General features: G+C 35.5%; 1 protein-coding gene across 3 annotated transcripts in view; it reads left to right on the forward strand.

Moving 5' to 3' along the window:
- Window positions 1-27,457, forward strand: part of LOC136028166 (serotriflin-like) — a 173,264-nt gene that overhangs the window by 98,158 nt on the left and 47,649 nt on the right. For all 3 annotated transcript variants that reach the window (XM_065705847.1, XM_065705850.1, XM_065705848.1), the window contains one exon: window positions 10,486-10,704. In XM_065705847.1, the coding sequence (XP_065561919.1) occupies window positions 10,486-10,704 (219 nt within the window). The remainder of the gene's footprint in view (window positions 1-10,485; window positions 10,705-27,457) is intronic.

The following is a 27,457-nucleotide window of genomic DNA, read 5'->3' on the forward strand; positions in this document are numbered from 1 at the left end:
CTTAGGTTAGTTTTACATTCATCTTCGAAACTTCTGCCATCGATTACCCCATAAGGGCCTATTTGAGTGGTCATATCTTAATTTTTTTCACAAACTCATATTTGCGACCACCATCTTGGATTTGAGGCACCTAAGGGCACTACGGTACAACTTAGGTTATTTTTAAGCTCGTATTCGGAACCTGTACCATCGATTACTCTATACTAGCCTATTTGAACGGCCATGTCTTCTAATTTTGACAAACTCGTATTTTCGTCCGCCATCTTGGATTTCAAGCCACCTAGCGGCGTTCCAAGGAAAAGTTTCGCTTGCGTAATCAGCCTTATTAAAGAGCATGCTTGAAAGTTCATCTCGGCCAATTTTGGTGCTTTCCTCAAACACGGAAGTATTTTGGTGCTTTTCGCCAGCACTAAATAGAGAATGGGCCCAATACGTTCCCATAAGAAAAATTTACCGTCCGAAGTAGCTTTAAAGGGGCATTTTTCTGTTTTTAATTTAATTTAAAAAACATGGGCTCACACTCCAAGTCTGAACGAAACAAATTTCAAATTGATAGAACTTCTTATTTTAAATAAGGAAACAAATTTATTTATTTTAAACATTTATCTTACCCTGCTACGATAACTCAACTCCGAGCTTCAAAAATGCGAAGTGTTTTTTAAATAGAAATATAAGAATAGATTCTACTGGATATTTTACACCATGTATTCTACCTATATTTTGAGATATTGACAATATATCCCAGAATAAGTTCTTTTGGAAAATTTATACTTAACTTAAATTTTATAAAGAACGTAGGTAATTTCTGAAGCAATCTGTCTAGTTCGTTAAAGCAATAATTTGAATTTTCGAATATATGAATAATAATGGTTGATACGAACTGATTTTCCATATATTTGAAGGAACCGGTTTAAAAGGAAGAAAGTATTGATAAAAAATAAACATGATATAAAACTATTAAAAATGAGTTGAACAATCAAAAGATAATAATATTAGACAAATTTAGACAAATTTATTTTATTTACAAATAATTTCAAAATAAACTATAGCCAATTTCACTTAACATCCCTGTTTTTGTAAGGTAATCATAAAGCCTTTTATGCACAATTTTTTATAATAATTTTGAAAACAGGGGGTAATTGTTCCTAGAAGTATCAGCACTTTCTGATTTTTCCAAGTTAGATGATAAAGGAAAAACTGTGTACAAAAATACTTTAACTTTTGTCAGGCTACTCAGAGATAGGGTGTAGAAATAATTTCTGTCATATAATTACTTGTATTCTAAAACGCGATTGCATGGGAGTTGATCTGGCAGATATGATTGGTGCTTCATATGTTTCGAAGACTCCACACATCCTTCAAAAAGTCTTTGTTCCCTTTTTCGTAGTTCTTAAACTCCATATAAGTCAAATTGTAGTTAAACTAACAATATAGAGTCGATTCTACTCTTCCAAAGTCTCTGGCAGAAGTTTATTTCTTTTTTCGGTTAGCTGAGCTGACATCAATGAAAATGCTCTTTCCTCAGTGGTGTTGCTTCAGTACATGAGCCTAGCTCCTAACAGTGTTTTGCAACATTTAGACAAAGTTGGGTAATGTTGGGATGTCGAGACAAGATGGTCTCTGGCAGTGACCAATATATCTTGATGAATGGTAACCCTATTCATGCCAAGTACTAAAACACAGAAAAAAACTTACACTTTCTCCCTTCATAAACAACTTTCTTCTTAAAAAGAAGTCAAATCAATAGTCATTTTCAACATAATACCTTAAATTAGGTATCCTTTTCTAAAACCACACTGCCTTTCTATGACGAAATGAATAAAACATATTATTTATTTGGTTGCTTATATGGGGTTGCTATTATATGGGGTTGCTTGAAAACCAATCAAGTATACAACTGTAAATTCAACGTTTCTTTTACAATTAGAAGACAGCGACAATTAGTGAATTTCCACTTTCACTGGAAATTCATTTTATATTTAAGTAGTAAAAAAAGAAGAAAATTTACAGCTCAAGACATTGAATGAACTCTGTCAGTGAATCTTAGGAAAATCTAGTTAATGAACCGGAACTTAATTATTTTGTTTTGGATAAATATGTTAGTTTTTATTTTAATACTTTAGTATTTCTACTGATGACGTTTGCTGTATATGTGAACGAAATATCTAGATTTTTGTACCTGTTTTCACTGTCTAAAAAAATGGACCTATCCCCATTTTAACGTTTATTATTTCATATCAATAGTTCAACAGCCATAAAGACCGGTTTAGCTGTCTATAAAATTTTATTTTTTTCTTCACATGGAAGCAAACCGTCATTGTCCTACTATCAGGGGGTGAAATCTAACTAATGCTAGTAATGTTGTACAGTATGCTACACAGCTGTATTCCAAATTAGAAAGACACGCAGTATAAATTCGCCAAGCTTTCTTCAAATCTACGATATAAAAATTTCGCTTTTTATGTCTGCTACTACTGCTAGTACTAACAACTCACGGCAGCATCAAGCCACATGTGACCAACACAACTACGTATGTCCCTTTTCTGTCCCAATCTATTCAAAGCCTTTCTCTTTACACCCTCCTAAGAAGCTCCTATTTTCCTTAAATTATTGCTCATGACGTCCTCCCACCCCATTTGAGGATGGCCTGTTTTTCGTTTGGTCCTAGATGGTTGGCCAACAAGGACTATCTTTGGCAATATATCACCCTTCATCCACAGAACGTGACGACCCTTCTCAACCTTTTCTTTCAATATAGCCCCATAAAAAGCTATCGAACCACATTTTTCGCACAGCTTCAGTTTGAGATACTGTTGAGATACTATTTAAGATCAGTCAGTTGGGTAACCAAAACAATCCGTTGGCAATTTCTCTGGAAAAATCTAGAAAATCCTTCTTTCGGAGCGCCCACGATTCAAAATTATACTTGACCACTGTCATCATTGTAGCTTCCAATATTCTAATGTTTGTTCGCAGACTTATCATTCTATTTTCTGGAACTATCTTCAACTGTAAAAAAGTCCGCTTGGTATTGGCTATCCTACTTTCAACATCTTCACTGCACATACTACCTTTACTGATAATACTACCTAGGTAAGTGAACTTGTCCACTTAATCGATTTTTCCCTTTCCCAGCATCACCTCTTTATTTTCACTTATTCCGAATCTTAGCGACTTATTCTTCTTAAAATTACTTTTAAGTCTATTCTTGCACCCTGAATTTTCAAAATCTCTAAAAATTCAATCGTTTTGCTAATATTTTCATATATGATGCTTGAATCATCGACATAATTCTAAGTCTAGGAGAGTTTTTCTTCCCCATTTGATTCCGTGTTCTCCCACTACATTTGCTGGGCTCCTTAGGACAAAGTCCATCAAAATGATCAGTATAAATGGGGATAAGACTCAACCTACTTAACTCCCGATTTAATGCGAAACCAGGTTTTAACCTCATTTCCTACCTTAGCTACATGAATATTATTCTCGTACATTGGATAAATCACAACATCACAGTATTTTTCCCTTAAAAAGTTATATACAGCATCTCTAAGTTTAAAAAGTATCATCATACTAAGTAATTTGGTTCAAAGTAATTTGCTAAATAGAATTCGTAATATTCAGTAACTTATCCTTAACCTCACAAGAAACGTACTTATAAAACTCATTTACCACACCATCAGCACAAGGGGCCTTATTATACTTTAATACTTTTTGTGCTGTCACTAACTCATCCTCGCAATATAAATCTTCCTTCGCTTCCGATGTGTCACAAACTTTTTTATTCTTTCCTATATCTTTTCCTGTAACTCTAACAGGGTTTCGCATATTCTCAAAATCACTCAAAATTTGGCCCATCAGAAATAGTAGGCTTATTACTGTCTGTTGATATTACTATTACGCACACTTAACACTAATTTCACTAGGCAATAATGAATAAAATGCTACTGACAGGCATAATACATTGTTGGCCTAAGGCCTTCAATAATGTTTCTTTGAGACCCAATAAATAAACTAAGTGTGAATCATAAAATAAAAATCTTATCTTTGTCAAGAGTTTCACTTTTGATTTGTAAACGACAAATCTAAGAGATACAAAAATACCTCTTATGAGAAGGCCATATAATATCTTTGGAGTCATTGAAAGTTAGATAAAGCAAATAAAAATCTGAAATAAATGTCAGCTTTTTATGGTTTTCATAATTTATTACTGAACTTAAATGTGTACCTGAGTGGAGAGTACAACAGAACAACACGTAGTTGTGTTGAAAAAGAGCTATAGAATGAATTTGACTTATAACTACTAAGCTAATATTTGTTTTGTGAATGTCAATGACAAAGTGCTAGTCACTTCATTTAATTTTTTATTTTTTTTTTGTTGTTACCATCAGCAGCTGCTGGCTTCTCATTATTTTACTTTTAACTTCATGGATGTGTGATGACTTTGCCAGAACATAATGTAATGGTATCTATTTTTGAAAAGAATTGTATATTTATGATCCGATAAAGCAGTGAATTTAAAGTTTTCTTTTTGGTGACATAATGACATAACATACTATCAAAAGCTTAGTGGGTGGTTTCGCCTCAACCAATGTTTCTTAAAGAATGGAGTGGGGGAATATATATATATATATATATATATATATATATATATATATATATATATATATATATATATATATATATATATATATATATATATATATATATATATATATATATATATATATATATATATATATATATATATATATATATATATATATATATATATATATATATATATATATATATATATATATATATATATATATATATATATATATATATATATATACATGTATACATATACATGGGCACCTATAAGAGGGGGCAGGAAGGGTTGAATGCTGGCTGAATGACGCTGCCTTATATTTTTGTTTTGAGGTAACTTGAAGACATGCTTCCCGAAAAATCTTCAAAACTGGAAAGTGCTTAATAACATTTTTTATTCTTTTCAAACAATTTTATTGCCATCAATGGAACTTTGAGTAAACTTTCCATTGATAATGAGGCGAACTAAGAAACGCGCTCAGAAGTCTTTCAGTTGGACAATGCAACAGCAAACATCATCAGTAATTTTATCGTATGTCTAAAAATAATATACAGATACTCTTCCTATCTTGAGCCAGTTGTCAACAAACTGTAGTCAGTGGGTTTTGACCAACATGCCATATATATGTATATACGTAAAAGGGAAATTGTTAGGGGGTTTTCAAAAGTACAGAGTAAACACAGTCACGGAATTCGAAGGAATTTTCACAGAATTACAAGAAACCTGTGATTTTCTGGAAATTAAAATCAAAGCACATGGGACAACCGCAAGACCAACTGATCGCTCAAACATTTCTTTGACTAATCCAATAGATTACCGTAGGTTAGCTATTTTATTCCTTATTTGGACTCGTTAATTGTGTCACTTGATTTGAGATTCAACGATCAAAAGAAACCCCGTTCAAAGGAATTCTCATCCATCCCAACGTTTTAAAAACACAGAGAAGGATACACTTGTTAATGCTATGAAAGATCTATCAAAGTTCTATGTCAATTAAATGAAAGTAAGAATCTGGTACAATGTGTGGATGAGTAAAGACTGTGGTAAGGAAGTTAAGCTCATAGGTTTCCTCTCTGAAACAATATTTTTTCCTTTAACGATGAGAGCCCTTGTTAACTATATGACCATCCTGCCAACAACATGTACTGTGGACAGATCCTTTAGCATCCTGAGGCGAGTAAAAACATTGCCGAGGAGCATTATGATTGAAGAACGCCTATCAAGTTTGTGCTTATTAAGTATCCACACGTGTAGAGTACAAGAGCTCAAATTGGAAGAACTGGCTTTAGACAAATTTTCAAAATAGAAGCGAAATTTAAAATTCGTCCTTCCTGAAAAGTTTTAATTTTGTGATTTAAAGATCGTATGTACGTTTATTTTCAGGAGTTAACTAATTTTTTACAATGTAACATAATTTATCAGTTACTTCTTTTTTTGAAAATATACTTTTACTTCCTAGTTGTGTATCGAGAGCAACACTTTGATTTTGTCACTTTTTTTTCTGTGCCGCCGATGTCGGCTTATTCCTGGAAACTGGTAAGGGTTTAACCTGTGCGGTTTTAACGGAAAGTGTGGACCTCAGGTCGGATTGATGAATATGGCATTACATTTTGGAAAGCTCTGCAGAACTCTTGCCTGGGGCCAGAAAGGATGGTTTTTGCTTTTCCACGAGCCAGAGCCTATGGTGTGCGAAGTGAAGTGGAGTTATGTAGCCTATGTCAGAGAGGAGTATCTGAAGTTCTGCAGCCAAGCTTTCGTTTCATCCAACCATGTTTCTGCTTTCGAGTGGAAAGCTCCGTTCTAGCAGGCAAGCCGGCAGGTACCACTTTCAAATTGAAGATGGACTAAAATCTATAAGTGTTAAATATATGCGGCAGTTACCCGGCCACACAGCCAATATATCTTCTTTGAGTGTTAAATAAAAAATTACAGAAGCAAAAAAGTGGCATTTTTCCACGGGTCCGAAAGCGCTGCCGTGATTTTGGCTGGGTTTATCATTTGTTTTTTCGGACTTGGGATTGAGGTAGAGAAATGGTATCAGATGTGACTAATAAACTTAAGTTCTCTCATTGCTAAAGAAACTGGAGCTTATCCTTTGCTCCTTTTTAAGTGGTGACGTTAGAAAGTTGGCCTACGGCAAAAAAATCAACTTTTGAACTAAGACAGATAGATTTTTTTTCGACGGCAATCGATAGCTCTTGATGAGCTGATCAAAATATGTGTCGTCCATTTTTTGATACAAAAATTCCTTCATGAGATATACAGGTTTGACAGTTTCAAGGGGTTGACAACTTCAGTAGTAGGGTACACACTGAAACCAAAAATAAGCCGATACCAATTGTGACACATGTAGGGGACTTGTAAGGAAAGGTAAGCTGTTAGCTCATAATCATCTTTGGCAGTGAGGGATTTGCAAATTTTTCTATTTGGTGTACCTATTATTTGTTTCCAGTGTAGTTGATCATAAGACCGAGTTGGTTCCAGTGGTAAGACATGTAGATGACTTGTAAGTAATAATTGTCTGTTAGGCTACAATCATCTTTAGTGAAGATTGGTTTATAACTTTTGCTAGTTGGTGTAGCCTACCCATACTCACTGTAACCTAGAATTAGGTGTTTACGCAACGGGTACAAACGATAACGTAAAACAACGAGGCAGTTTCGTAATAATTAATAGAGTGTCATCTATGGTAATTTGATCCTGAAAAGTTACGGATAGCTTTATAATACCAACTAGATTATATAAGATATTGTTTCAAGTCTTGATCCGTCACTATGTCTACGATTGAAAAGGATAAAGTTCAACTGGCTGCAAAGTCAATTTAGTCCTTTCTTTTGATATTCTTTTGTTATTGTTGTTTTTTCAACGCTGAGGAATAGCCTTTGATCATGTGATTACTGATCGCGTTCTTCTTTGAACATAACGTTTTAAAAGCTTCGATAGGCTGACAACTTCAGCGTTTAACCGATAGCAAAAAAACAAAACCAAAGTGTTGCTCTCACAACAATTTATTCCAACCTGACTTTCATACATAATGATGATAGAAGGTAATAAGCTTACCTAAGCTATGGATGTCAGGTGATTGATTTTTCTTCTAACGATAATTTCGATCATCATTACAAAGGTTGCCGCAACACTTCACGTTGATCAGGCAACGTAGGTCCAGTTATTGCTTGGTTGTATCCTTAAAATTACGCTTATTTAGGAGATTCTGCTATTTATAACAGTGTTTATGGTTTTGGTATGTGTTGAAATATATATTTATTATTTTATGTCAACGCCCTTTTTTGGATATATACATCTTTTTAAAGGGATTAATGGTTTGGACACCAGTGAAAAATATCACAGGTCTTCAAAATTTTGGAACCCTCTGGGATGTTTAGCCGTAAGTTCACTTTTCTTACGGTAATTTGTGCTATAAACCGAAATCAGAAATCTATTTTGTATAAGCTCCCGTTTTTGAGTCATCATGAGTTTTTGAACTTTTAATGATTAGAAATTCGTGATTACCTTGCAAACTCCAATTTCACTCATGTGGTCAGACAGTTCGTGGTAACGAACTGTAGTAAGGAGCGACGCGGCTCAATAGTAACCAAAACTCTAAAAATTGAATTTTTATGCCAACAGTTACATCAAAAGAATTGCATTCTAATGCTAATTTTAAATATATAAGTTTCATCAAGATTAGTCTTACCCGTCAAAAGTTACGGGTTTGAGAAGATTTGCCTCATTTTAGAAAATAGAAAATCATTTTAGAATAATTTAGAAACACCCCTTAAAAGTCATACGATCTTAACGAAAATCCCACCATCAGATTCAGGGTATCAGAGAACCCTACTGTAGAAGTTTCAAGCCCATATCTACAAAAATGTGGAATTTAGTATTTTTTTACCAGAAGACAAATCACGGATGTGTGTTTATTTGTTTTTTGTTGTTGTTGTTTTTTTTCCCAGGGGTGATCATATCGACTCAGTGGTCCTAGAATATCGCAAAAGGGCTCATTCTAACGGAAATTAAAAGTTCTAGTGCCCTTTTTAAGCGACCAAAAAAATTGGAGGGCACCTAGGCGCCCTCCCACGCTCATTTTTTCCCCAAAGTCACCGGATCGAAGTTCTGAGATAGCCGTTTTATTCGTCATTGTCAAATAACCTAATAACTATGTCTTTAGGGACGACTTTCTCCCCTGGATTTGCCGTGGGAGGGGCTGCAAGTTACAAACTTTGACCTGTGTTTACACATAGTAATGGTTACTGGGAAGTGTACAGACGTTTTCAGGGGAATTTTTTGGTTTGGGGGGAGAGTTGAAGGGGGGTTACGTGGGAGTATCCTTCAATGGAGGAACGTTTTTATTGAGGAAGAGACTTTCAATGGAGGGGGCGCAGGATTTTCTAGCATTATTTATAAAAACAATGAAAAAATAAATATGAAAAGTTTTTACTGAAAGTGAGGAGCAGCATTAAAACTTAAAACGAACAGAAATTATTAGGCATATGAGGGGTTTACCTCCTCGTAATACCTCGCTCTTTACGCTAACGTATTTTTTAGTAATTTCACCTATTTATTCTACGGCCTTTGTGATTCAGGGGTCATTCTTAAGGAATTGGGACAAAATTTAAGCTTTAGTGTAAAGAGCGAGGTATCGACGAGGGGTGAGCCCCCTCATATACGCAGTAAAAACATACGAATTTAGAAGTTCGCTACTTAAGTTAATTCGTAAGTGACGTATATTTTTTACTTATGAAAACGGTCGTAAAAAATTAAAAGTTATAGCTGCCTTTTTAAGTAATCAAAAAATTGGAGGGCAACTAGGCCTCCTCTCTCGCTCCTTTTTTTTCAAATCTTCCGATTAAAACTATGAAAAAGCCATTTAGCCCAAAAAAAAAAATAATATGCAAATTTCGTTTTAATTATTTATGCGTGGAGAGCCAAGATAAAAAAAATACATTAATTAAAAATTCTAGAAATTCAACAACAAAAAACAAGTTTTTTAAATGAAAGTAAGGAGCGACATTAAAACTTAAAACGAACGAAAATTACTTCGTGTATGAAAGGGGCTGCTTCCTCATCAACATCCCGCTTTTTACGCTAAATTTTTTTACTGTTTTAAAAAGGATAGTTCAGAGAAAGAGCCAAACTTTAGTTCCTGTTTATTTTTAATTGACTTTATTTTATTGGTTAATATAAGAAAACCTTTGTGATTTTTTTTTTGTTTTTCTGCTTAAGAATTTTGGTTTGCTATTTGTATTTTGGACAAAATATTGCAACGAATTTCATTAATAGCCTTATTTTGGATGGATGAGTAGTGCGAACATTATTCAATTAAGTGGATTCAGAATCTGCATAATTTTTGGCCTCCTATAGGGAGGAAGCCATCCTAGCTCCCATGATACTACAGTCTTGAATAAAACGAACAGGATCGACCGGTTCATCATAAAAATCATATTCAGTTATATTTTGTTTTAACTACTTTCATTGTTTAAATAAATGCATTTTGAGTCCTTTTATAAAATGACTTCTGAATGTTGTTTATAGAAATAAAAACAAATATAGAATTCGTGACGCGGAATAAAGAGAAAAATTGTGACGCGAAAATCCTTTTTTTTAGAAACGAAAACATGGCACAAATATACCGGGTACTATATATTAAATTATTAATGAACCGTATATTTTCATATAGCAATATGGAAGCGAAAGTTTTTACCTAGGAACAAGGCCATATTCAGGGGGCTATGGGGTTTAAACCCCTCATGAAATGTTTATCTAACTCGTAAAAGCGTAATAAAAAAGGATATAAACAAAATTAGAAACAAATATATAATAAAAACAAAAAACTCGAATAAAAACGAATATAGGACGCCAAGAATCAGTCCTGACAAATTTGTTTTACATTTTAGGCACTTTGCAATCCAAACTTGGGATTTCGAAAAACATAACTTTACATATGGATCCTCGAAAAATAATTTATTCGAAGTTGGTCATTATACACAGCTTGTATGGGCTGCTACTCACAAAGTTGGCTGTGGCTTTGCTCGCTGTCCTCTTAAGAAGAAAGCCAAGTGGAGGAAGAACATGCCAGCTTTTTACTATAATTATGTCTGTAATTATTGTCCTATGTAAGTTGAAAATCTTTATATTTTATAGTTTCATTTTATGTGCAGGATTAATGCTGCGTGAATTAACATAGACCAGGCTAAGATTCGTGATAATTCCTTTAAACACAACAAACAGGCATTTTCTACGAAACTAATGAGATCAACGGGAAACTGCCTTTTACATTTGCTTATCTTCCCCCTGCTCTTCTGTGTATGTGCCTTAATTTGAAATTGCAAATCTAGTTCATGAGATTGCTAAACTAAACAATGTAAATATATAAAATCCAAAACTTATCCATTAAATAATCATTACGGTTTGTTTACCTGTCATTTAAATACACGCATTTGGTTTGTCACACATTTGTTGGCTCGTTTATTAGCTCGTTCTTCATTATTACTTGAGCTGAAATTTAATTTATTTATAATTTGTGTATATGTGAACTTGTGCTTACTTTTGATATTTATCTGAATTAAAATAGTATTAAACTGTGAGCTCGTAGAAGGGACGGTGATTTTCTGTAAGAAACTTTCCTGAGTTTTTAACCTTATTTTTTCATATGGTTTCTTATACGGTTTCATTTTTGGAATTTCTTTATAAATCTAATTTTTGAGGGATTTCAAACAGCGAACTCTCATCAAACAGTTCGTGGTAACGAATCAAACAGTTCGTGGTAACGAACTGTAGTAAGGAGCGACCCGGCTCAATAGTAACCAAAACTCTAAAAAAAGCAATTTTTGTACCAATAGTTACATCAAAAGAATCGCATTTTAATGGTGATTGTAAATATATTAGTTTTATCAAGTCTAGTCCTACCCATGAAAAAGTTACGAGCCTGAGAAAATTTGCCCTATTTTAGAAAATAGGGGGAAACACCCCCTAAAAGTCATAGAATCTTAACGAAAATAGCACCATCAGATACAGCATATCAGAGAACCCTACTGTACAAGTTTCAAGCTCCTATCTACAAAAATGTGGAATTTTGTATTTTTTGCCAGAAGACAAATCACGGATGCTTGTTTATTTGTTTGTTTATTTGTTTTTGTTCTTTTTCCCAGGGGCGATCGTATTGACCCAGTGGTCCTAGAATTTTGCGAGAGGGCTTATTCGAACGGAAATAAAAAGTTCTAATGCTCTTTTTAAGTGACCAAAAAATTGGAGGGCACCTAGGCCCCCTCCCACGCTCATTTTTCCCCAAAGTAGCCGGATCAAAATTCTGAGAAAGCCATTTTATTAAAAAAACCTAATAACTATGTCTTTGGGGACGACTCACTCCCCCACAGTCCCCGTGGGAGGGGCTGCAAGTTACAAACTCTGACCAGTGTTTGCATAATGATTATTGGGAAATGTACAGGCGTTTTCAAGGGTGTTTTTTGGTTGGGAGGAGGGGTTGGGAAGAAGGGGTTATGTAAGGGAAACTTTCCATGGAGTAATTTGTCATGGGGGAAGAATTCCATGAAGGGGGCGCAGCATTTTCTAGCATTATTTAAAAAAACAATGAAAAAATAAATATGAAAAAGTTTTTCAAAACTGAAAGTAAGGAGTAGCATTAAAACTTAAAACAAATAGAAAATATTACGCATATAAGGGGTTCACCTCCTCCTAATACTTCAGTCTTTACGCTAAAGTATTTTTATTAGTTTAAACTATTTATTCTACGGCCTTTGTGATTCAGGGGAAAAAATCTAAGCTTTAGTGTAAATAGCGAGATATTGACGAGTGAGCGAACCCTCTCATATACGTAATAAAAACATACGAATATAGAAGTTTGTTACGTAAGCTAATTCGTAAGTTAGGTATATCCTTTACTAATGAAAACGTTCTTAAAAAAATAAAAGTTCTAGTTGTCTTTTTAAGTACCGAAAAAATTGGAGGGCAGCTGGGCCTCCTCTCCCCTCCTTTTTTCTCAAAATCATTCGATCAAAACTATGGGAAAGCCATTTAGCCAAATAAATAAATATGCAAATTTTGCTTTAATTATTCATCCTTGGAGAGCCGAAATCAAAACATGGATTAACTAAAAAACTTTCAGAAATCAAATAAAAATAACTGTTATATTATTTATAATTAATATAATTGTTATATTGGTGTCATATATTGTATACTGTATAAGGTGTTAAAATAAAACTATCCTAGACGAGAAAGTAAACTTTTTCGAAACCCTTGTATTTGGTACTCCTGTTTTATTTCTGGAACATTAAGTTATCTATCTGAGAACCACAGAACAAAATTCGTAATCTTCTTTAGTTTTTTAGAAATATTCCAAGAAAAGTCGATCTCAAATGCTAAATTTCGATTGTTTTATATATATAATCTGAATTCTATTTTGATGACTCTAGTATTTTAATCGAAAGACAAATTTAATCGAAATGAAAAGTGCGCAAGTTGATATAAACTTTTTATATGCGAAATTGTTCCGTTTATTAATCAGTGAATTCCAAAATTGTCATGACGCATCAATTTTTTTCTGTCCTAGTGGCAGCTTTTTCTAGACAAGGTAGAATTTTTCCAACCGCTGAATCTGATGGTGTGATTTTCATTAAGATTCTATGACTTTTAAGGAGTGTTTCTCCCTTTTTTCGAAAATAAAGAAAATTTTCTAAGGCTCATAACTTTGAGCTGGGTCGCTCCTTACATACAGTACGTTACCACGAACTGTTTGAAAGAAAATTCAGTTGCACATGAAGTATCATTCTGTATTATATATATACAGATTTTAGAAAGCCAAAGTCACACAAAGTAAGTTTGTCGAAGAAAAGTAAGAGCTCCATTAGACTAAAAATGAGCAGAGATAAAGTCAAATAATCTTCCAAGCGTAAAATACCACAAATCACCATCAATAAATAAATGATACCAAAACAAGCTAAAATTCAGATGAGTAGGGCTGACAACACCCATATCTTGTCAGCATAATTTACCAGATACCAGAGCATAATTTACACTCTGATGAAGAAAAAGACCGTGGATTGCCTGCTTAATATACATGCACTGATTCTTATTCTTTAAGGTTCTAATAATTTTTATTTACTAAGTAAAAAGAATATGAAGATACTTAAATGTATTTTGTTTTCAATAACGTTTAAATTCGTTTCCAGAATGATGGAATAGCCTGCAAGTTCTGAAAGTCAGTAGAGGGCTTATTAAACAATTTAAGGGGGCTTGGATGGGAACTGGAGATGGTTTAAATATCTCAGGCTCATGGCATATAACCAGGGGAAAAAGATGGTAGGCTACCCTTTTGCACTTCCAACCCTTTCTACTCCAGGAATGACACCGAAAGTTCCATTTTGGATGCCATATGATACTTTTTGATAATGCTATCAATTAGATTTATTAGATACAAGAATTAGCTTTCGAATGAGCCCTTAAACAACTCTGTTTGGTGTGGCAGTGCCCTGCTAGTGGCGAAGAAAAAAAAAAAGAAAGAAAAAGTAGACACATCAGTGCTTCCTCTGCAAAAAGTGGTTTTACTTGTTGTTCAAGGTAGTGTATTAGACCTTTGAGATTCTAAATGTGGACTTTTTATTTCCATCCGTCACATGTTTTAAGGATTTCAGGCTTATTTTCTAAATGCTAATAAATTTGTTTTCATAATAGCATTTTACTAACAAGATTAATCAAAATCATAGTTACCATTCGTAATTCAGCTCAAAATGACAATTTTTTACACTAGACAGTTTTTTTTTTTTAACTGTCGTGTTCAGAATTTTAGTTAGGTTACAATGGACCGCGGTTTGCTCTTTGCTAGGCTGTAGTAACCGTTGCAATCATGATATATGAATGCCACTAATACAGGGGCAATGAGACAAAAAGTTTGAATTTCTTGAAATTTGCCTCATAAATGTAATGGGCTTATTTATTTTAAACGGTAAAATTCTCAGTTTAAAGGACTGAAGGGCAATCAGTATATCAAACGTTCAGGCCAAGATTTACCAATAGGTCTACTAGGCCCAGGCTTGGGAATGCACAATGCCAGGGATGCAATAAAATGTGACTGAAGTGATTTTTCCTAAACAAAAACTTGATTGATGTGAGTTATCGCTAAAGTACCAGGCGCACTCCGCCGAGGCGCTGCCTATTCACAGAAAAGTAATTTTAAACCAATACAGGAATTCCTTGGCTACTTATAAACTGCTAGATGTCTCCCAAGAATGGTAACTAAGAGTTCAGTATCACCTCTCTCTTTCATTACTTTTGGCTCATCATTACGTTCTGTTCAGTGCATCCACTATCCCAACTTTTTGGGAATTTTCCCAAAAAATCCTGAAAAACGGAGTGGCAAAAACGCTTGAGCCTAGAAGTGTCAAAGCTCTAAATCCGACCGTGCAAACACTTATAATTATCAATTAGATGTATTTCTCTTCAGCTAACATGCTTTCAGGAGAATACTAGTCAAACTGTAGTATAAGGTGTAAAAGATTAAGAAAGTCCCCTTTAGTATAGGAGTTTCTTTTTTCGTTTTGAGCTTAAGTCTCCAAGTCCCAATTATCTTATTCCCAATTATGACCCCCCACTTCTGAGCTTAAGTCCCAATTATCAACTAGATGTATTTCTCTTAATCTAACATGCTTTCAGGAAAGCACTAGTCAATCTGTAGCATAAAATGTGAAAGATTAAGACAGTTCCTTTTAGTGTAGGAATTTCTTTTTTCGTTTGAGCTTAAGTCTCGCTTCTGACTTTTGAAAAACAACTTGCTATCAAAGAGCTCGTGGTAACGAACTGTATTAAGGAGCGACTCGGCTCAATAGTAACCAAAACTCTAAAAAACAGAATATTTATAATAATAGTTACATCAAAAGGATTGCATTTTAATGCTGATTTTAAATATATAAGTTTCATTACGTTTAGACTTACCCATCAAAAGTTACAAGCCTAAGAAAATTGCCTTATTTTATAAAATAGGGGGAAACACCTCTTTAAAGTCACAGAATCTTAACGAAAATCATACCATCAAATACAGCGTATCAGGTAACCCTACAGTAGAAGTTTCAAACTCCTATCTACAAAAATGTGGAATTTTGCTTTTTTTTTGCCACAAGACAGATCAGGGATGCGTGTTTGTTTGTTTGTTTCCCAGGGGTGATGGTATCGACCCAGTGGTCCTAGAATGTCGTGAGAGGGCTCATTCTAACAGAAATTGAAAGTTCTAGTGCCCTTTTTAAGTGACCCAAAAAATTGGAGGGCACCTGGTCCCCCTCCCACGCTCATTTATTCTCAAACTCACCGGATCTAAATTCTGAGATAGCCATTTTATTCACCATAGTCGAAAAACCTAATAACTATGTCTTTGGGGACGACTTACTCCCCCACAGTCCCCGTGGGAGCGGCTGCAAGTTACAAACCTTGACCAGTGTTTACATATAGTAATGGTTATTGGGAAGTGCACAGACGCTTTCAGAAGGATTTTTTTCCTGGGGGAGGGGTTGAGGGGAGGGGGTTATGTGGCGGGAGCTTTCCATGGAGGAATTTGTCATGGGGAAAGAAAATTTCCATGAAGGGGAGAAGGATTTTTTAGCATTTCTTTAGAGAACAATGAAAAACTAAATATGAAAATTTTTTTTCAACTGAAAGTAAGGAACAGCATTAAAACTTAAAACAAACAGCTCTTACGCATATGAGGGTTTCACCTCCTCCAAATACCTCACTCTTTACGCTGAAGTGATTTTATTAATTTCAACTATTTATTCTACGGCCTTTGTAATCCAGGGGTCATTCTTAAGGAATTGGAACAAAATTTAAGCTTTATTGTAAAGAGCGAGGTATTCACGAGGGGAGAACCCCTCATATACGTGATAAAAACATACGAATATAGAAGTTCGTTACGTAAGTTAATTCGTAAGTTACGTATATTTTTACTAATAAAAACGTTCGTAAAAAATTGAAAATTTTAGTTGCCTTTTAAATAGCCCAAAAATTGAAGGGTAACTAAGCCTACTCCCTCGCTCCTTTTTTCTCGAAATCGTCCGATTAAAACTATGAGATAGCACTTCAGCCATAAAAATAAATTAATATGCAAATTTCGTTTAATTATTCATGTGCGGAGAGCCAAAATCAAAACATACATTAGTTCAAAAACCTTCAGAAATTAAATTAAAAAAAAACAAGTTTTTTTAACTGAAAGTAAGGAGCGATATTAAAACTCAAAACGAGTAGAAATTACTCCGCATGTGAAAGGGCCTGTTCCCTCCTCAACGCCCCGCTCTTTACACTAAAGTATTTTTACTGTTTTAAAAAGTAGAGTTGAGAGAAAGAGTCAAACTTTATCGTAAAGAGCGAGGTGTTGAGGAGGGAACAGCCCCTTTCATATACAGAGTAATTTCTGTTCGTTTTAAGTTTTAATATCGCTCCTTACTTTCAGTAAAAAAAAACTTGTTTTTTTATTTAATTATATTAAAAATTCATAATAGTACACCCTGTGTCTAGTAGCTAGTAATCTACGTCAGTGTTAAGATGGTAACAAAAACCACATTGTTTTTACACAATTAAAACAAGTTGGAGACTTTACGACTTAAACATGACGCGAAAGATAAACATTGTCTAGGTTACTTGTATGTAAATATGTTAATGACATATAATAGAATCCCTTTTTCCAAATTGTAATGAAGAAAATTTGGCAGCGGTAAAAGTGCAATTCACTTTCATTATTTCAATTTAATTCACCAGGGCATTGAAGTTACAGCCATGTAAAAGCGAATGTCTACGAAACTTCTTTGTTACAATATTAATCAAAATGCTGCTTACGAGGCACTAATAATAACTACACAAACTGTTTCTCTGGAGTCAATACCCATTGAAAACAAAATACATTTTAAACATTTTCACTTTTCTTACTTTCATAAGTAAACAAGAGCTAAGAGCTCATACGGCACTTGTGACGAGGCAAGAAGAGCTAAGAGCTCATATGGTATGAGCTCTAAAAAAAATTCTAAGAACCTATAGATTGATTTAAAAGGAAAATCAGAGGCTTAATGCCGGTCAGGATTTAAAATAAGAGCTCTGAGTCACGATGTGCTTCTAAATATCAAAATTTATTAAGATCCAATAACCCACTCGTAAGCTATAAATACATCATTTTTTTCTAATTTTTCCTCTCCCTTTAGCCCTCCAGATGGTCGAATCTGGGAAAACGACTTTATCAAGTCAATTTGTGCAGCTCCCTGACACGCCTACCAATTTTCATCGTCCTAGCACGTCCAGAAGCACCAAACTCGCCAAATCACTGAACCCCTTCCCCCAAATCCCCCAAAGAGAGCGAATCCAGTACGGTTACGTCAATCACGTATCAAGGACATTTGCTTATTCTATCCAGCAAGCTTCATCCCGATTCCTCCACTCCAAGTGTTTTCCAAGTGTTTCCCCCTCCAACTCCCCCCAATGTCAAAAGATCTGGTCGGGATTTGAAATAAGAGCTCTGAGACATGAGTTCCTTCTAAATATCAAATTTCATTAAGATCGATCTCCTATTCGTAAGATAAAAATATCCCAGTTTTCACGTTTTCCATTTTCCCCCTCCGGTTTCCTCCTCCAACTCGCCCCAATGTCACAGGATCTGGTCGGACTTTAAAATTAGAGTTTTAAAGCACAATATCCTTCTAAATATCAAATTTCATTAAGATCTGGTCACCTTTTCGTAAGTTACAAATACCTTATTTTTCCAAATTACCACCCCCCAAAACTCCACCAAAGAGATCAGATCCGGTCCGGTTATGGCAGCCACGTATCTTAGACAGGTTTTTATTCTTCCCATCCAGTTTCATCCTGATCTCTCCGCTTTAAGTATTTTCTAAAATTTCCGCCCCCCCCAACTGCCCCTCCCCCAAATGACGCTGGATCTGGCTGAGATTTAAAATAAGATATCTGAGTTAGGAGGTCCTTCTAAATATGAAGTTTCATGAAGATCCAATCACTCCTTCGTAAGTTAAAAATACGTCACTTTTTCTAATTTTTCGGAATTACTCCCCCCCCCCAATAGAGCAGATCCGTTCCAATTACGTAAATCACGTATCTAAGACTTCTGCTTATTTTTCCCACCAAGTTTCATCCCGATCACTCCAATCTAAGCGTTCTCCATGATTTTAGGTCCCCCCTAAACTTCCCCCCAATGTCACCAGATCCGGTCGAAATTTAAAATAATAGCTTTAAGAGACGATATCCTTCTAAATATCAAATTTCATTGAGATCCGATCACCCGTTCGTAAGTTAAAAATACCTCATTTTTTTCTAATTTTTCATAATTGACCCCGCCCCCCAACTACCCCAAAGAGAGCGGATCCGTTCCGGTTATGTCAATCATGTATTTAGCACTTGTGCTTATTTTTCCCACCAAGTTTCATCCTCATCCCTCCACTCTAAGTGTTTTCCAAGATTTTAGGTTTTCCCCTCCCAACTTCGCCCAATGTCACCAGATCCGGTCGGGATTTAAAATAACAGCTCTAAGACACAATATCCTTCCAAACATAAAATTTCATTAAGATCTGATTAACCGTTCGTAAGTTAAAAATACTTCATTTTTTCTATTTTTCCGAATTAACGGGCCCCCCACTCCCTCCCCCCCAGATGGTCAAATCGGGAAAATGACTATTTCTAATTTAATCTGGCCCGGTCCCTGATACGCCTGCCAAATTTCATTGTCCTAGATTACCTGGAAGTACCTAAAGTAGCAAAACCGGGACCGACAGACCGACGTTGCTATTTGTATGTCAGAGAAATTTTTTCAACAATTTTGATTCCTGACAGAAACAGTATTTTTTAATTTAATTTTATAGTTTCTAAAGTTAGCCTAAAAAAAACAACTTAACATCATTCCCAAAGGATTTTATCTATGCTCTTTGTCAACCTCGAGACACTTACAATCTTTTATTTATTTAAATTGTAAGAGCAGAAGTAATAATAGAAACATCCCCAAAAGTTTCGACTTGATACCCCCAGTTTTGCTCGATACATTGCTGAGTTGTCTTATTGGCAACCATAAAAAAAATGCCTTTTCATTAATTTTAAAGCAACATTTAGTTTTAGAGCATAATAGGAGAATTGCATAATTGTGTTGACACGTCTAATATCCCTAACGACATAGTTTCTGGACCATTCTACTATGTTGAATAAAATGGCTCTCTCAAAATTTTGACTGGATGCGTCTGGAAAAGATAGGGCTTTAAAGAAGGGCTGCTTACCCTCCAATTTCTTGTTACTCTTGAAAAGGGTACCAGAACGTTTGCTTTTGTTTTGAATTAGCTCATTTAAAAGTTTCAACGATATTTCGAAATTTTATAGTGTGGCACTGCTTATGATATTGTTTATAAGTCCTTTTGAAAACCTGCATGAATACAGTTTTTGTGTTTAATTGATATTCCTAAACGTTCCCTAAGTGTTTCATCTTAATACCATAGCGTCATTAGTTACAGTAACTCTGGTGTTTTTATGGCACTCGGTATTAACCAAGTGACGTATAGCAATCGCAAATTCTGTCGGTCTGTCGGTCCCGATTTTGCTACTTTAGGCACTTCCAGGTAAGCTAAGACGATGAAATTTGGCAGGCGTATCAGAGACCAGACCAGATTAAATTAGAAATAGTCGTTTTCCCGATTTGACCATCTGGGGGGAGTGGGGGGCCTGTTAATTCGGAAAATAGAAAAATAGAAGTATTTTTAACTTACGAATGGTTGATCAGATTTTAATGAAATTTGATGTTTGGAAGGATATCGTGTCTCAGAGCTGTTATTTTAAATACCAACCGGATCTGATGACATTGGGGGGATTTGGGAGGGGGAAACATAAAATCTTGGAAAATACTTAGAGTGGAGGGATCGGGATGAAACTTGGTGGGAAAAATAAACTTAAGCCCTAGATACATGATTAACATAACCAGAACGGATCCGCTCTCTTTGGGGTAGATGGGGTGGGGGGTTAATTCTGAAAAATTAGAAAAAAATGAGGTATTTTTAACTTACGAAAGGGTGATCGAATCTCGATGAAATTTGATATTTAGATAGATATCGTGTCTAAGGGCTCTTATTTTAAATACCGACTAGATCTGGTGACATTGGGGGGGAGGTTGGGAGGGGGAAACCTAAAATCTTGGAAAACACTTAGAGTGGAGTGGTCGGGATGAAACTTGATGGGAAAAATAAGCACAAATCCTAGATACATGATTGACATAACTGGAACGGACCCGCTCTCTTTGGGGTAGTTGGAGGGGGGTAATTCTGAAAAATTAGAAAAAATGAGGTACTTTTAACTTACAAACGGGTGATCGGATCTCAATGAAATTTGATATTTAGAAGGATATCGTGTCTCAAAGCTCTTATTTTAAATCCCGACCGGATCTGGTGACATTGGTGGAGTTTGGGGGTGGGGAACCTAAAATTATGGAAAACACTTAGATTGAAGGGATTGGGATGAAACATGGTGGGAAAAATAAGCAGAAGTCTTAGATACGTGATTTACATAATTGAACATAATTGAATATAATTGAACATAATTTTACATAATTGGAACGGATCCTCTCTATTGGGGGAAGTTTCATCTTCATGAAACTTCATATTTAGAAGGATCTCGTAACTCAGATCTCTTATTTTAAATCTCAACCGGATCCAGTGTCATAGGGGGGGGGGGCAGTTGGGGGGACCAGAAATCTTAGAAAATACGTAAAGCGGAGAGATCAGGATGAAACTGGATGGGAAGGATAAAAACCTGTCTAAGATACGTGACTGACATAACCGGACCGGGTCTGCTCTCTTTGGTGGAGTTGGGGGGGGGGGGTAGTTTTGAAAATTGTGGTATTTGTAACTTACGAAAGTGTGACCAGATCTTAATGAAATTTGATATTTAGAAGGATCTTTTGCTTTAAAGCTCTAATGTTAAATTCCGACCAGATCCTGTGACATTTGGGGGAGTTGGAGGGGGGAAACCGGAATACTTGGAAAACGTGAAAATTGGGGTATTTTTATCTTACGAATAGGTGATTGGATCTTAGTGAAATTTGATATTTAGAAGGAATTCATGTCTCAGAGCTCTTATTTCAAATCCCGACCAGATCTTTTGACATTGGGTGGAGTTGGAGGGGGAAATCTTGGAAAACACTTGGAGTGGAGGAATCGGGATGAAGCTTGGTGGATAGAATAAGCAAATCTCCTTGATACGTGACTAACGTAACCGTGCTTGGTTTGCTCTCTTTGGGGGAGTTTGGGGGAGGGGTTCAGTGATTTGGCGAGTTTGGTGCTTCTAGACGTGCTAGGACGATGAAAATTGGTAGGTGTGTCAGGGAGCTGGACAAATTGACTTGATAAAGTCGTTTTCCCAGATTCGACCATCTGGAGGGCTAAAGGGAGAGGAAGAATTAGAAAAAATTAGGTATTTATAACTTACGAGTGGGTGATCGGATATTAATGAATTTTTATATTTAGAAGGACATCGTGGCTCAGAGCTCTTTTTTAAATTCTGACCGGTATTAAGCCTCTGATTTTCCTTTTAAATCAATCTATTGATTCTTAGAATTTTGTTAAGAGTTCTTGGCTTTTAGCTCTTCTTGCCCCGTCACAAGTGCCATATGAGCTCTTGGCTCTTGTTATTGAAAGTATACATGTAGTGCCTTTTTGCTAGTTCAAAAACCCCACAACTTACCCTTAAAGATACAAATTAACAATATTAGTTGTTCTTCTAATAAACTTTGTCATCTTTTTGAAAGTTCGCATGCTCATGGTTTGTTTTGATTTAGTTCAACATTTGCCTAAATATTCCTTAAAAGCTTCACCTTAATACCCTTAGCTTGTGCAGCAGCAATAGTTGTAGCAGCATTAGTAGCAGTATGTGCATAACACCTATGGTTTTTTTTAACATCACCTTCAACAAACGCTGAAAGTTTCAGCTTAATACATACCATCAACCGTTCCTAATGCATTTCTGATGTGTCCGCTTGACCAGTGCTGTCACTTACTTGAAGTACTTTTCAAACAGTTCGTGGTAACGAACTGTAGTAAGGAGCGACCCGGCTCAATAGTAGCCAAAACTCTAAAAAATTGATATCAATAGCTATATCAAAAGAATCGCATTTTAATGCTGATTTTAAATATATAAGTTTCATCAAGTTTAGTCTTACCCATCAAAAGTTACGAGCCCGAGAAAATCTGCCTTATTTAAGAAAATAGGGGAAAACACACCTCGAAAATGACACCATCAGATTCAGCGTATCAGAGAACTACTGTAGAAGTTTCAAGCTCCTATCTACAAAAATGTGGAATTTTGTATTTTTTGCCAGAACACAAATCATGGGTGCGTGTTTATTTTTATTTATTTTTTTTCCCAGGGGACATCGTATCGACCAAGTGGTCCTAGAATATCGCAAGAGGGCTCATTCTAACGGAAATGAAAAGTTCTAGTGCCCTTTTTAAGTGACCAAAAAAATTGGAGGGCATCTAGGCCCCCTCCCACGCTCATTTTTTCCCAAAGTTAACGAATCAAAATTTTGAGATAGCCATTTTGTTCAGCATAGTCGAAAACCATAATAACTATTTCTTTGGGGATGACTTACTCCCCCACAATCCCTGGGGGAGGGGCTGCAAGTTACAAACTTTGACCAGTATAGTAATGGTTATTGGGAAGTGTACAGACGTTTTCAGGGGGATTTTATTTTGTTTGGGGGTGGGGCTGAGGAGAGGGGGCTATGTTGGAGGATATTTCCTTGGAGGAATCTGTCATGGGGGAAGAAAAATTCAATGAACAGGGCGCAGGATTTTCTAGTATTACTATAAGAAAACAATGAAAAATAAACATGAAAACTTTTTTCAAATGAAAGGAAGGAGTAGCATTGAAACTTAAAACGAACAGATATTATTACGAGTATGAGGGGCTCCTTACCCTCGCTCTTTACGCTAAAGTTTGACTCATTGCCACAATTATACTTTTTAAAACAATTAAAAGCTTTAGCGTAAAGAGCGAGGGATTGCGGAGCGAGGGAAAACTTAAAACGAACAGAAATTACTCCGTATATGAAATGGGTTGTCCCCTCCGCAATCCCTCGCTCTTTACGCTAAAGTTTGACTCTTTGCCACAATTCTACTTTTTAAAACAATTAAAAGCTTTAGCGTAAAGAGCGAGGGATTGCGGAGGGGACAACCCATTTCATATACGGAGTAATTTCTGTTCGTTTTAAGTTTTAATGTCGCTCCTTACTTTCAGCTAAAAAAATTATTTTTTTTTATTTAATACTTGAAGTACTACTTAATAAAATTTTCTATTACTTGTACTTGTACTTAAGTAAAAACTCTAGGGTGTACTTATTACTTGATACTTAAGTAAGATTACGAAATACTCATTACTTAAGATACTTTTAATGTACTTCTTTTTCAAATACTTTACCTTTGACACGAAAATTTTGTCTGTGTGCACACACAGACAAAATTGTTGTCTGTACAATGTACAAGAAAACATCACCTTTAGATTTAGAGCAAACTCAGATATAGCTTTTGTGTGTGTGTGCTTTGGTAATGTACAAGAAAACATCACCCTTTAGATTTAGAGTAAACTCAGATATAGTTCCATGCCCTGTTTTTGGATATGAAATAAGGTGTTTGTTTTTGAAGAAAAAATTATAGTATGATTAACACTTGGTTTAATTTTTGTTTTAAAGTTATATAACAAAGAAAATTGAAATTATCTCACAGTTCACTGGTCGACAGTGAGCTAAAATCCCTGGTTTTGTGCTAAATGTTGCATACTGTAGTCTATTTTTGCTTATATTTCTGACATTAGTGTTTAAGGTTTGTCATCTCGTCAACTGAACCAGATTTCTACCATTTCATCATCTTCAGGACCATATTATTGGTAAAACTACTGAAGCTTTTATGTTTGCCCATCTAAATGTTGTCTGCAATAAACAAATCAAGGGAATTCTAGCTGGATCCAATGCAGTGATATTTTGTCAAATTTTTTCCAGCAAATTCAGGTATTCAGACAAATCTGACTTCAGATTTGTCACTCCATTCATAAGTTATAAGCCCTACTAAATTAAAGGAAAACTCAACTTTCTTAAGACTTGAAACCCTCTCCCCCTCGCCCTATTTGAGATAGGGTTTACGATACCAGAACTTGAAGTGAGCCCTGATCATAGGCATCTTTGGTCTAGTTTTCATTCGGATCCGTTACTCCATTTGCAAGTTATACTAAACTAAACAGAAAACTTAAATTTTTCAGGAATTAAAACCCACTCCCCCTTGTTAATTTTGAGCTAGGATCTTTATCTCAAAACTTGATATGTGTCATGGTCTTAGGCCTCTTTGGTTCAATTTTCATTCAGATCCATCACTCCAGTCGCAAGTTACTCTGAATTAAACGAAAAACTGTTTTTAGCACGTAAAGCCCTCTCCCCCCTGTTTTATTTGAGCTAGGGTCTTAATCTTTCAACTTGATGTGTCTCATGATCCTTGGCACCAAATCTGGCCATCAAAATTTTCACCCAAATCCAACCAGCGGTTCTCCCCCTTTACGTGATTACACAGACGGACGGACTTAGGTAGCCATGTTGGCTCACTGGATCCAAAAAAAAGAAAACAATAGCATATCATCATCCAGGCATCATCACCTATTTGGATGGTGGAAAATATCCATCAAGATAGGTTTTTGAGATCTGCCTGTCTGTCCCGCCCGTCTGTGCAATCGAGTATAGCGGGAGAACCGCCAATTAGATTTGTATTAAAATTGAACTATTTGGATTAAAATTGAGCTTAATTAGGGCGATGGGGCTTTAGGTGTTAAAAAAAATTCGAGTTTTTCATTTAATTCACTGTAACTTGCAAATGGAGAGATGAATTTCGATGAAAATTGAATAAGATGCCTAAGAGTATATATGCCTTGAGTTCTGGGATGGAGACCCAAGCTTAATTATGGCGAGGGGAGAGGGCTTTAAGTGCTAAAAAAAGTTGAGTTTTTCATTTAATTCAGTGTAACTTGCGAGAGATCGATGGATCTCAGTGAAGATTGAACCAAAGGTGGCTAAGACCGTGTCAGGCATCAAGTTTTGAGATGAAAACCCTAGCTCACATAGAACGAGGGGGAGTGGGTTTAAGTCCTGAAAAAGTCAAGCTTTTGGTTTAATTTAGTATAACGTGCGAATGGAGCAACGGATCCAAATGAAAGCTAGACCAAAGATGACTAGAATCAGGGCCCATATCGAGCTCTGATATCACAAGTCCTATATAAAATAGGGCGAGGGGTAGGTGGTTTCAAGTTTTAAGAAAGTCGAGTTTTCCTTCAGTTTAGTAGGGTCTATAGCTACTTCCACCCATGGCTTGCCCAAAGCCTAAAAATAGCCCTTTTCCAAAATAAGTCATACTGAAGCCAACTTTCAACCAAATATTCCATCCCCAGAGAAAAATTACTTTGTATGGCACACGCGAGTGGGAGGACGGTTAATTTGGAAAAATTAGATCGGGTCTTAATTAAATTTGATGTTTAGAAGGATATCATGTCTCAGAGCTCTTATTGTGTTGCGGAGCAACACTACTGCTTTCGTAGTTTTTTTTTTTTTTTTTTTCACCGTGATCAGCGACCTGTAGCTCCGAAGTGGTAAGAGTTAAAAATTTGAGATTTTTCAGAGGGAAGGGAAACGTGAAACAGAGTAAAAAAGCTCCAGAGATGTTCCTAAAATTTCTAACAGTTTTCCATAAAAAAAAATAAAACGGTTTTTTTCTTAGAAACTGTGCGTTCGATGTTTGGCGTCAAGTTAAGACGACCCTAGCTTCGGAAATAAACTTGTTAGAAATACAGTTACGCTGAACTCATGTAGAACTTCCATTTGTCTCTTCGAGAACCGGAGCACAAAATTCCGTAGCTCTTACAGATTTCCCGGAAATAATTCCGGAAAAGTCCATCTCGTTCCGATTTTTTTTGGAATTTTCTTAAATTTTCGATTTTGATGTTTCTTATATTTTTATCGAGTAGTGCTATGAAAAGTATGCAAGAAGAAGTGAAGTGTTCTATATACCAAGTTGCTTCGTTCTCTAAGAAATAATTTCCGAAGTTTCGACGTTCTAGAGGTAACTTCTGTTCTGGACCAGCTAGAGTTTTTTTTCCAACGCGGTTCGACAGGTCTCGATCTCCTAACAACTGGAGCTTACAATAGTTTCTCCGAAATAAAATTCCTTCTTTGGGTTTTTCTTTTTGGAAGTTTTGTCATGCCCTCGGGGCAATTTAAATTTTTTGGTGAATTTGGTTTGTTTTATATTTTCCTAGTTTATACCATCAAAAGTTAAGCAGAAAACTATAAGACGTTATTTCCGTATCTCTTTCAGATTTCCCGGAAATAATTCCCGAAATGTGCGTCTCGAAACATAATACTTCGAATTGGCGTCAAGTTAAGACGGCCCTAGTTTCGGAAGTAAACGTTTTAGAGATAAAATAATTATGAACTCGTATAAAAATTTTATTGATGTTTTCGAGAACTGAAGCATGAAATTCCGTAGCTCTTACAGATTTCCCGGAAATAAACCGGAAAAGTCAATCTCGTTCCGATTTTTTGAAATTTTCTTAAATTTTCGATTTTGATGTCTATTTTATTTTTATCGAGTAGTGCTATGAAAGTTATGCAAGAAGAAGGGAAGTGTTCTTTATACCAAGTTGCTTCGTTCTCTTAGAAATAATTTCCGAAGTTTCGACGTTCTAGAGGTAACTTCGGTTCTGGGCCAGCTAGAATTTTTTTTTCCATCGCGGTTCGACAGATCTCGATCCCATAAGACTGGAACTTGCAATAGTTTTCCGGATATAAAATTCCTTCTGTAGGTTTTC

The sequence above is a fragment of the Artemia franciscana genome, chromosome 6 (genome assembly GCF_032884065.1).
Source record: "Artemia franciscana chromosome 6, ASM3288406v1, whole genome shotgun sequence".
Lineage (NCBI taxonomy): Eukaryota > Metazoa > Arthropoda > Branchiopoda > Anostraca > Artemiidae > Artemia > Artemia franciscana.